The 12,045-nt window shown below is 40.3% G+C and overlaps 2 protein-coding genes across 4 annotated transcripts in view; one reads left to right on the top strand and one right to left on the bottom strand.

Moving 5' to 3' along the window:
* PPME1 (protein phosphatase methylesterase 1) overlaps window positions 1–11,224 on the bottom strand; it is a 68,928-nt gene extending 57,704 nt beyond the window's left edge. Inside the window, exon 1 of one of the 2 annotated variants that reach the window (XM_010599586.2) lies at window positions 10,868–11,224. In XM_010599586.2, the coding sequence (XP_010597888.1) occupies window positions 10,868–10,968 (101 nt within the window). In that variant the 5' untranslated portion in view covers window positions 10,969–11,224. The remainder of the gene's footprint in view (window positions 1–10,867) is intronic. The other variant, XM_064288685.1, reaches the window with a different exon arrangement.
* The window catches only part of C2CD3 (C2 domain containing 3 centriole elongation regulator), a 168,538-nt gene continuing 167,710 nt past the window's right edge, over window positions 11,218–12,045 (top strand). The window contains exon 1 of one of the 2 annotated variants that reach the window (XM_010599587.3): window positions 11,218–11,645. In XM_010599587.3, coding sequence (XP_010597889.1) covers window positions 11,591–11,645 — 55 coding nt within the window. In that variant the 5' untranslated portion in view covers window positions 11,218–11,590. The remainder of the gene's footprint in view (window positions 11,646–12,045) is intronic. The other variant, XR_010322490.1, reaches the window with a different exon arrangement.

Below are 12,045 nucleotides of genomic sequence, written 5' to 3'. Positions count from 1 at the left end.
TTTAGACAGACAGCAAATATCTTTAGAGCAATTATTTTAGAGCCTCTTTTCTAGTCACAATTTGCTTACATAAGCAACTAATTTAATTCCAATCCAATTAGAGAGACACTTGAGTATGCCCTCTATGCCAGGCCCTAAAACACTTCCTGGGCACTAGGGAAATCAGTAGGCCAGAAGTTCCCACTGATGAATAAAACTTGGTCCTTGTCCTCAAGTAGCTCATGCCTGGGGGAAAATAGGTAAGTAAACAGTCACTTTACACTACGATTCTGACAGAAATAAGCCTAGCGTGCCATGAGCACTCATAGATGAAATATCTAATCTTACTTGGGACACATATGAGGATTGAATTCGGCCAGGAAAGGATTCAAGAAGATGATGTTTGGTGTGAAGGTTTTATTACATCAAATGCTATAAAATTTTAAAGTACTATTTTTATTAAGTATTGACCTGGACAGAGAAGAGGCAAAGGCACAAATCTGCTATTTAATTACCAATAAAAGATTACATTTCCCAATATTCAGTGAAAAAAATGTTAGTATAGAGATTCTTCAAATTAAAGATGGATCTATATTTTCTATTATAGGTTTGTAAAGTAGGTTGTTGATTGATGTATTATGAAGTATTAGAAGGTTCTTTGGGTATCGCTCCCCTCCCTAAGCCTAAACCACAGGCCTTTTGCAATGAATTCAGCTAATAATAATGTTGTAGCGCAGGGATTAGCAGAGAAAACTGAACAAAAAGTGGTTTTTATAGATCAGGAACCATGGTTTTTTTTTTTTCAAACATGGTTTAAGTGAAAGTTTACAAATCAAGTCAGTCTCTCAAATGAAAATTTCTATACACCTTGCTATGTACTCCTAGTTGCTCTAGCCCTAATGAGACAGCACACTCCTTCTCTCAACTTTGTACTCCCCGTGTCCTCTCAGCCAGCTTCTGTCCCCCTCTGCCTTCTCATCTCCCCTCCAGACAGGAGCTGCCCACATAATCTCACGTGTCTACTTGATCCAAGAAGCTCACTCCTTGTCAGTATCATTTTCTATCTTATAGTCCAGTCCAATCCCTGTCTGAAGAGTTGGCTTTGGGAATAGTTCCAGCCTTGGGCTAACAGAAGGTCTGGGGACCATGACCTCCGGAGTCCTTCTAGTCTCAGTAAGACCATTAAGTCTGGTCTTTTTATGAGAATTTGAGGTCTGCATCCCACTGCTCTTCAGCTCCATCAGGGATTCTCTGTTGTGTTCCCTGTTAGGGCAATCATGGGTTACAGCCGGGTACCATCTAGTTCTTCTGGTCTCAGGATGATGTAGTCTCTGATTCATGTGTCCCTTTCTGTCTCTTGGGTTCATAGTTACCTTGTGCCTTTGGTGTTCTTCATTCGCCTTTGCTCCAGGTGGGTTGAGACCAATTGATGCATCTTAGATGGCCCCTTGCCAGTGCTTAAGAATCCAGATGCCAATCTCCAAAGTGGGATGCAGAATGTTTTCTCAGTAGATTTTATTATGCCAATTGACCTAGATGTCCCCTGAAATCATGGTCCCCAAACCCCAGCCCCTGCTGCGCTGGCCTTCAAAGGGTTCCATTTATTCAGGAGACTTCTTTGCTTCTGGTTTAGTCCAGTTGTGCTGACCTCTCCTGTATTGTGTTGTCTTTCCCTTCACCTAAAATAGTTCTTGTCTACTATCTAATTAGTGAATACCCCTACCCCCACCCACATAGCCATCAAAGAATATTTTCTTCTCTGTTTAAACTATTTCTTGAGTTCTTAAAATAGTAGTCTTATATAACATTTGTCCTTTTGCAACTAACTAATTTCACTCAGCATAATGCCTTCCAGATTCCTCCATGTTATGAAATGTTTCATTGATTCAGCATTGTTCTTTATCGACATGTAGTATTCCATTGTGTGAATATACCCTAATTTATTTATCCATTCATCCATTGATGGGCACCTTGGTTGCTTCCATCTTTCTGCTATTGTAAACAGTACTGCAATGAACGTAGGGTATGCATATGTCTGTTCATGTAAAGGGTCTTATTTCTCTAGGATATATTCCAAGGAGTGGGATTGCTGGATCATATGGTAGTTCTATTTCTAGCTTTTTAAGGAAGTACCAAACCGATATTCCAAAGTTGTTATACCATTTTACATTCCCACCAGCAGTGCATAAGTGTTCCAGTCTCTCCACAACCTCTCCAACATTTATTATTTTGTGTTTTTTGGATTAATGCCAGCCTTGCTGGAGTGAGATGAAATCTCATTGTAGTTTTGATTTGCATTTCTCTAGTGGCTAATGATCAAGAGCATTTCCTCATGTATCCGTTAGCTGCCTGAATGTCTTCTTTGGTGAAGTGCCTGTTCATATCCTTTGCCCATTTTTTAATTGGGTTATTTGTCTTTTGGTTGAACCATGGTTTTTAAGTTTAAGGAAAAGCTAATTAATTAGGGGGATACCAAACCAAACCCAGTGTCGTCGAGTTGATTCTGACTCATAGCAACGCTATAGGACAGAGTAGAACTGCCCCATAGAGTTTCCAAGGAGCACCTGGCAGATTCAAACTGCCAACCCTTTGGTTAGTAGCCATAGCACTTAACCACTACACCACCAGGGTACTTCCAATTAGAAGGATACGAAGGATTAAATGAAACAAGTCACACAGGTCTTTGGGCTAGGCACTTTACAAGTATTATCACAACAACTCTGAACTATATTTTCTTAATAGAAAAAGGATAAAACTGGAACCAGTTGCCAGAGAGTTGATTCTGACTCATGGCAACCCCGTGGGTCAGAGTAGAACCATGCTCCATAGGGTTTTCAATGGTTGATTTTTTGGAAGGTGCTCACCAGGTCTTTCTTCCAAGGTGCCTCAGTATGTGCATGAAAGATTATTCTGTTTGCCTCACCATCTCTTGAGAAGAACAGTTTCTGAAAATTATAAAGTTCAATCCTAATAGCACTCCCTATTCTAAAGGAATTGGTTATCCCAAGTGACAGGAACAAAAACACTGTGATTAGAACACATCATAACTCATTCTATGTGGCCAGTATTGCTTTGACATCAAAACCAGCAAAAGATATGAAAGAAAACCATAGGCCGCCCTCTCTTATAAATATAGATACAAAAATCCTCAACAAAATACTAGCAAACCAAATCCACCAGCATATATAAAGGATTACACACCATGACTACGAAGGACTTATGCCCAGGAATGCAAGGTTGGTTCGACATATGAAAACCAATCAATGTAATACACTACACTGATAAAAAATAAAGGACAAAAACCGCATGATCATCATAATAGATGAAGACAAAGCATTTGACAAAATCCAACACCCTTTCATAATTAAAAACAAACAACAGAAAGAAAAATAAAACACATAGTAAACTGGGAATAGAAAAGAGCTTTCTCAAACTGACAAAGGGCATCTATGAAAATCTCATAGTAAGAATTACACTTAATGGTGAAATAGTAAATGCTTTCTCCCTAAGACCAGCAATACAACAAGGATGTTGGATCTCACGACTTCTATTCAACATTGTACTAGAGGTTCTAGCCAGGGCAATTAGGCAAGAGAAAAGAATAAAAGGCATTCAGGTTAAAAAGGAAATCTATCTCTATTTGCAGAGGACATGACCTTACAAATAGAAAACTCTAAAGGATCCACACAAGAAAAAACTATTAGAATGAAAAAAAGAGTCCAGCTAGGTTGCAGGACAGATGATCAATATAAAAAATCCATTGTTTATTTCTATACACTAGCAATGAACAACTTGAAAATAAAATTAAAACAATCCTACTGATGATACCATCAAAAAAGATAAAAGGAAGTATAAGACTTGTATACTGCAAGCTGCACAACATGGTTGAAAAAAATTAAAGAAGGCCTAAATAAACAGATATCCCATGTCCGTGGGTTGGAAGATTGAATACTGTTAAAATGACAATACTCCCCAAACTGCTCCACAGATTCAATGTAATCTCTACCAAAATTCCAACTGCCTTTTTTTCCAGATATGGAAGAGCTCAACCTAAATAAAATTCATATGGAAATGCAAAAGACCCTGGTAGTCAAAACAATCTTGAAAAAGGAGAAGTTGGAGGATTCACATTTCCCAATTTAAATCCTACTACAAAGTCACAGTAATCAAGAAAGTGTGGTACTGGCATAAGGATAGACATATAGATCAACTGAATAGAATTGAGAGTTGAGAAATAAATTCTCACATTTACCATCAGTTGAGTTTAACAAGGGCACCAAAACAATTCAATGGGGGAAAGAAGAGTCTTTTTCCAAATGCTGTTGGAAAAACTGGGTATCCACAGACAAAAGAATGAAGTTAGACCCCTATCTCACACCAAACACAAAAATTAACTAAAAATGGATCAAAGACCTAAATGTAAGCAGTAAAACTATAGAACTCTTAGAAGAAAACATAGGTGCAAATGTTTGTAGCTGTGGGTTAGGAAAAGCCTTCTTAGATATGACACCAAAAGCACATGCAAGAAAAGAAAAATAGGTAAGTTGGACTTCATCAAAATAAAAATTTTGTACATCCAAGGACACTGTCAACAAGTGAAAAGACAACCCACAGAATGGGAGAAAATATTTGCAAATCATTTCTCAGATAAGAACTTATATCTAGAATATACGAGTAAGTCTAAAAATGAATAATGAAAAGACAAATAAACCAATTTAAAAGTGGGCAAAGAATCTAAACAGACATTCCTACAAAGATTTAGAAATGGCCAATAAGCACATGAAAAGTCACTTAACATCAACAGCCATCTGGGAAATGAAAATCAAAAACCATATGACATCACTTCATACCCACCAGAATGGATATACTCAGAAAGAGAGATAAGGTAGTAACAGTTTTAGCTAGGATGTAGAGAAATTGGAACCTCTGCTGGTGGGAATGTAAAATGGTGCAGCCATTATGGAAAACAGTTTGGCAGTTCCTCTAAATGTTAAATATAATCTAGCAATTCCACTCCTAGGTACATAACCAACCCATTGTCATCGAGTCGATTCCGACTCACAGCGACCCTATAGGACAGAGTAGAATTGCCCCACAGGGTCTCCAAGGAGTGGCTGGTGGATTCAAACTGCCAACCTTTTTGGTTAGCAGCTGAGCTCTTAACTACTGTGGCACAGAGCTTGAGTCATATAACCAAAAGAATTGAAAATAGGTATTCAAACAAAAACTTGTAAACAAATGTTCATAGCAGCACCATTCACAATTGGCAAAAGGTGGAAAAAACCCAAAAGCTCATCAACTGATGAATGAATCGATAAAAAAATGTGGTATAACGTACAATGGAATATTATTCAGCCATAAAAAAAAGAATGAACTACTGATACAAGTACTACAATGCGGATAAACCTTAAAAATATTATGCTAAGTGAAAGAAGCCAGACACAAAAGGCCACAGATGGTAGGATTCTTTTTATAAAATGGCCAAAAGGGGCAACTCCATAGAGGCAGAGAGTAGATTAGTGGTGCCAGGCACTGTGGGAAGAGATGAATGGGAATGAGTGCTAAAGGGTAAGAGGGTTCTTTTTTGTGACGATGAATATGTTCTGGAATTAGACAGTGGTGCTAGTTGCACAACCTTGTGAATACTGATAGTCTCTGACTTATGAAGGATTCTAGCTATGACAAATCACGCTTACTACTTTTTTTTTATACATTGTTAGTAACATGTACTACATACAATGTCACAGCATGTAATTTGCTGATGTTATCATTCTCAGATGATCATTTGCAGATGTTCAAAGACAAATAAAGATCAGATTTATAAAGACACTGATAATAAAAGATAATAATAATAATAATAAATAGGTTTTTGACTTAAGTCAGAATCGACTTAATGATGGAGTCCTTGGAAGGGAACCCCATTGTAAGTTGGGGACTACCTATATACTGAAACACACTAAACCATACACTTTAAAAGGGTAAATTTTATAGTTGCGAATTATAACTTAATTAAAAAATTGTTTACTAAAAGGTAACAAATCAAAAAAAGTAGGATTTGATTCTTTCAATAACTCAATCTGTGACCTTTAGCAAATAACTTCACTTTGTACTTTATTTTCCCATCTGTGTGAAAAGCTCATTAAAGCCTTCCTAAGAGCCCTGATAGCCATAATAATTTAAAGAATTTAAGTGGAAGACAACCTAATCAGATATGAATAAATACATAGCTGGAGGGGTGGGGATGCTGACATTAGAAGAAATTGAAAGAAGAGCATGTACCTCACGAAGAATAAACCTTTCTCACAGCATATAACCAAAAGAATTCTACCAGTTATCATTCATCAAGAGCTTATGTATCAGGAAGCATACTGCTTTCTGTATATCATCTCGTTCTCAGAGCACTGTAAGCTAAGCAGAAGCATCCTCATTTTAGAGATGAAAATCAGACTGTAAGAGGTTAAATGACTTGACCAAAGTAAATACTCAAGCTGGGCTTCAAACTCAGATCGATATCATTCCAAACACCAATCTCCTGCTTCCATATCTCTTCACTTCTAGGCATAGCAACGACATCAACAGACAAAAAATATGAAATGTTGGGTTTGTATTTTGCTTCTGCTACCTAATGATTTTGTGATCTCAGGCAAGTCAATGAATATTTGAGTCTCAGTTTTTGCATTTACTAAAAGAATATATTAACTCCTGCCCTAGTTTAGGAGCCTGGGTGGCGCAAGGTGTTTGTAATTCGCTGCTAATCTAAAGGTTGACGGTTCAAACCCACCCAGTGCCTCTGTGGAAGAAGGGCCTGGTGATCAGTTTCCATAAAGATTACAATCAAGAAAATCCCACAGAGAAGTTCTACTCTGGGATTGCCATGAGTCAAGAACAGACTCCATGGCAGCTAACACAAAAGCAAGCCCTGGCTTATCTCATAGGATACAAAAGGGCAGTAATATATACATGTCAGTTAAGGAACTACAGAAGTATAAGACAAAGTACTAAAGAAAAGTGGTACAGGTCGTCCCCGGCTTACAACGTATTAGAGTTATGACAAAGGGCACTTACCCCCATGTGGTTTTTTTTTTGTACATCTTATCATTAGTAATATGTACTATGTACAGTGTTGTAACACATAATTTGCTGATATTATCAATCTCAGATGTTCACTCACAGGTGTTCCAAGATCAGATTTATAAAGATACTGATAATAAAAGGCACTAATAATAAAATCTTAAAAAAAAAAAAAAGAGGTATTCGACTTCCGTCAGAACCGATTTTCTATGCAGTCATAGGAACGGAGCCCCGCCTTACCTTGGGGACTATGCATAAACTCAATAAAAAAAAAGGACTATGCACACTACTGGTTAAAAAAAAAAAGTGTTGAATAATGAATGGTTTTAATATTCTCTAGTTTTTCTCATGGTAATGAAATGTACAGCAGTAATTTTCAAACATACTCCTCTCAAGTGCCCCAGGGGTGCAAAGCAAGTAAAACCCCCCAAAAAGTCCAAATATCATTCTTTGGCAACTTCTACTGGTGTCTATTAAGAACAATGAAACCAGGATTTCATTTTCTCATTTCAAGAGAAAGTGGTGTACTGAAAAGGAAACGGATTCTAGAGACTAAACCTAGACTGAATCCTGGCTCTGCTACATATGAGTTGAGTGACCTTTAAACTCTTAGTCTAAATTTCCTTACCCGTAAATGCAGGAAAATATCTAACTTGCAGGATTGTGGGCAGATTAAATAATGTACATAAAGTTACTACCACAATGTACAATGCCTAACACACAGTATGTATCCAAAACAACAACAAAAATAACTTGTTATTGAATTATCCAGCAATACTTTGGAATTACTAAATCGGACTTGGCTATGTAAATTACAAAAGCCCAAGAAAAATCATGAACTCAAAATCACCTTGAACACTGAAACACACCTAGATAAAATTTCAATGAAACTGAAAGCAACAGACCATGAAAAATGGTTGAACAAGTAAGTCAAACAAGAGAGATGATCAAGGGAATACGCTCACTTGAGAGTAAGAGATAGATGAGGAAGTAGAAGGGGAAGGATAAGAAAAAAGAAAGTGAGTAGAAGGAGAAATAAAGAGGAATGCTTTGAAATTGGTGGAAGTAACACTTCATAAATCAGCACTGATTGGGGAAAATGAAAGACTGAATCCTAGAGTATCTGCAAAGGAGTAAGCTATACAACTCAAATTAGTATTTCCAGGATAACAACTATGAATCCAAAAAACAATGGGTCTCAGAGTCAAGTGACCCTAGTCCTTAGTGGCCCTACCGCTAAGTTCCTAGGCTGCCTAAGAGCAGGAACACCTGAGCCTCAATTTTTTCGTTTATCAAGAGAAAATATCCCCTGCCCTAGCTTGCCTCACAGAATACAGAATTCTCTGAGTCTCAGTTTCCTCAACTATAAAATGAAGTAGTGAAATGAGATCACTTCTAAGCTCTTGTCTAGCTTTATGAGTCTAGATAAGACAGTCCATTCTGTCACTACCATCAGACTTAGGTGAGGCCTTGCCAAGGTACCAAAAAGGAAGCAGAAAACAAAAATATAGGAAAATAAGCCACTTGAGGATCACACAAAATTCACCAATATAGTAAAATCATGCTCTTCTCTTCCCAATACTATGATAAAAACGCATCTTCCTAAATAACTTTATTTTTTCAAGATAAGCAGCCAACCTAAATCACGAAGCCCAAAGCATCTATTTAAAAAGGACAAGTTACTGAAAAAGTTAAGTTACTAACAACTATACAATCTTCTAATCAGCAGATTTCTCCTTTGTTTTCTCGTGGTTATTCCCCCCCACCCCTTCCTCTTCAGAGAACTGGTTTTGACAAGGTGAGGAGCTGAGCTCTAATTACACTTACTGAAAGTACAGAGCCCTAGTGGCATGGTGCTTAAGAGCTTGGCTATTAACCAAAAGGTTGGCAGTTCAAATCCACCAGCAGCTCCTTATTAAAGCCTATGGGGCAGTTCTACCCTGTCCTATAGAGTCACTGTGAGTCAGAACCGACTCAACAGTACCTAACAACATCAAAGTATATATAGTTTAGTTATTTTTAAAAATATATTTTTTATATTTATAGAGAGAGTGTGCTGGTATACTGAAAGAGGAAATTTTAGTTTGAAAAAGGCAACAACTAAATGTTACATTAATTTTATACCCCAGATTAATTCTCCCAAATAATCTGCTATGGATCAGTTTCCAGATTCTCTTTATTCATGTTAGTCCTACCTTCCATTCTTCCAAAGCCAAAGCAATCCTCATTTTATCTTTCATGTAGCCTTCTACCACGTCTTTCTATTGTGCATACACCAATCTCTCTCCTTCTGTCAAAGTTTCCTCATTTCTTCTACTGTACATCTTCGTTTCCTTCCCTGGTTTCTCCAACCATTCTCACCATCTCTCTGCCCCACTGTTTCAATTTATAGGATTCTCCTTTCCCTTCATTCCTAGGACCTAATTTCACAGTACTGCATCTCTTGCTTATTTCATTTTTGATCAGTTTTTGTAAATTATTACTTCTTCAGAACCTACAGTTTCTCCTCAGGAGTCCTCGTTTCCAGAATATCAACCAACCCACCTCTGGAGTCCCAAACACACATTCTTCACTACTTCATACCTACATATCCTTCCTACCCCTTTTCTACAGTCACTAGTCCCCAGAATTCTGACACTACAAACACCCCTCAATCCCAACTGATTATTCAATTCCCTTTACTTTCCAGCAATTGCCTCTCCCATCTTCAACTTTTATGACTTCTTTCTGTTGCCTAAGTATCCCCAAACCTGGCACAAGCCATTCAGTGACCTAAAATTCCAAAGCCTATCCCTTCCACACGGCTCCATCTCTCCCAATCAAACTGTTTTCCCCCAACACTTTCTTATTTTAAGCAGCTACTCCCAATGCTTCATGACTTCTCTGAGAATTGTAAGGCCAGTACGTTGCTTCCCTCAAATCTACTTGTCCGGCAAAAATCAACTGTCCAGATCTTTTTCTTAAAGCTTCCCAGACCTCGCCTCTGCATCATTTCCATTCACTAAACCCTATTCTTAATCATTTCTCAATCCCTAGGGCCCACCGTCACTCTCTAAACTCCTCAGACCTCTCCTTCGTCACTCCTTCCCAGCTTCTCAAAAAACGTTCCTATTACCCTTAACAATCTTCCTGGCTATATTCTCCATCTTTCCTTAGGCCTATTTACCAAGCTTTCTCAGTTCACCCTTAAGAGACCTAATCTATTAGTCACCCCTCACTCCCTGGATCTGTCTCTTATGCCTCTGGGAACTCTGTCTAGAACCTTCTGCTCCTAAGCTCTCCTTTTTTCTTCCCCAACCCTACCTCAGGTGTTCCCTATGCCCCTCAGCTTTTCTAAGATCTAGTTCTCACAGTCTTCTTACTACTCCCAAGCCGTTCCCCCAATTCCCCTCAACTTTTCTCTCAGTCATTCCGTATTTCCTCCAGCACTGCCTGGCACATTTACCTCCCACCTTTGTCACGGCTCTATCCCTTTCCTCAAACCTCTTTCATTCCTTCCTCTGGAGGTGCCTCCCACATCCCTTAAATTATCCTCTCAGTTTCCCTAATCTTTGCCTCATTCCCTTTCCCTTGAACATCGCTATTCCTCTAATTTTTCCTTCAAGCCAGTCTCTGATGGTGTCCTCCAATTTCCATTGACCTGGCGACTCCTCTAGTCTCCCAGATCTGCCTTCTACTCCAACCAAACCTCTCCCAGGCCGCTGCCAGCGTTCTTCTATCCTTAGCCTCTCCTCCCGTGCTGCTCTAAACGCCCAGAAACGCCATTCTCCAATGGCCGGGGCCTGGCCTCTAGGGAGAAGGGGTATGGGTCACGTACCCCATTCGCATCTTGGCTCCGCTCTGACTGCCCCCGCTGCCGGGTAGGGGAGGGCGAGAGGGCAGGCGGCCAAGGTGCATGCTCTTCTCGAGGGCCGACATGAAAGCGAGGCCGCACGTACTCAAACAGCAGCCGAAGCTTCGTCCCACGTTAAGTGTGGGCCAACCGGTCACAGATGGCTCCCTAGCGATGCCCTGTCGCCTTTAGACAGCCCTCAGCCACCGGCAGCACCGCCTACCGCCCACCGGCTCCTCAGACTCCACCCCCTCTCTCAGCACCTCCACCGGAAGTGCGCCACAGCACTCCCACAAAGGAAGCTGGGTAACGGAGTCTGCGGACCGCTGAAACCCCAAGTGGAGAACTCGACAGCTCTCGCCGGAATGACGAGCCCTCTGAAAGGCAATGCACCCTGGGCAATGGAGTCGTCTAAGGGCCTAGCCCTTCGCGCTTGCGCAGCGGGAGGTGACCGCTTCCGACCCCGCAGAGGTAGCATAGCAAAGCATCCTGGGTGTTGTAGTCTACTGGCGGGAAGGAGTCTTGGCGCCTTCCATTCTGACGGCTTCCCAGAAACTGTTAAGGAGAGAGTCGCTTTTTCCTTCCTCCCAGGCTGCCCAGCGGCGCCGGTTGCCGGGGAACGCTGGCGCCAGGAGAAGGGATGGCGGGAGGGTAAGACGTCGGTGCTGGGTCCGGAGCTAAGTTGGTGAAAAAGAGCTCGGGTTCGGCATGAAACAACGAAAAGGCCAGGGACCTGGGGGTGGCCGTGGCCGCAAAAAGAGAGGTAACCCGAGCAACCAAAGGCTGAAAAAAGCGTAACCGGGCGGGGTTTGGGCAAGGAGCAGGGTTTAAAAGAAAGATGGGACGAAGAAGGAAGAATAACCAAGGAGTCAGAAGGTTAAAAGAGAGAACAGTTGGCCCTCCAAAGAATGAAAAGGAAATGGGGTGCGACGCAAAAAACGGGAACGAGTGGGCTGGTGAGGGCTAAAAAGGTACAAGTAGGACATCTCTAGGAGAGGGGAAGGAAAAATTCCAGGAGTGTTTTTAATAACAAAGTTAAACGTGTGTGTGTGTGTGTAGGGGGTAAAGACTTTGAAGGTCTTCAGGGGGCCACAGGAAACATAAGTTGGAGAGGGGACTAAGTCAGTGGGCAAGAACGTTTTATACATTATTGGATCCCCAAG

This window comes from Loxodonta africana, chromosome 7, assembly GCF_030014295.1.
Source record: "Loxodonta africana isolate mLoxAfr1 chromosome 7, mLoxAfr1.hap2, whole genome shotgun sequence".
Classification (NCBI taxonomy): Eukaryota; Metazoa; Chordata; class Mammalia; order Proboscidea; family Elephantidae; genus Loxodonta; species Loxodonta africana.
The sequence above is the reverse complement of the archived record's forward strand: the minus strand, read 5'-3'. Positions and strand labels throughout refer to the sequence as shown.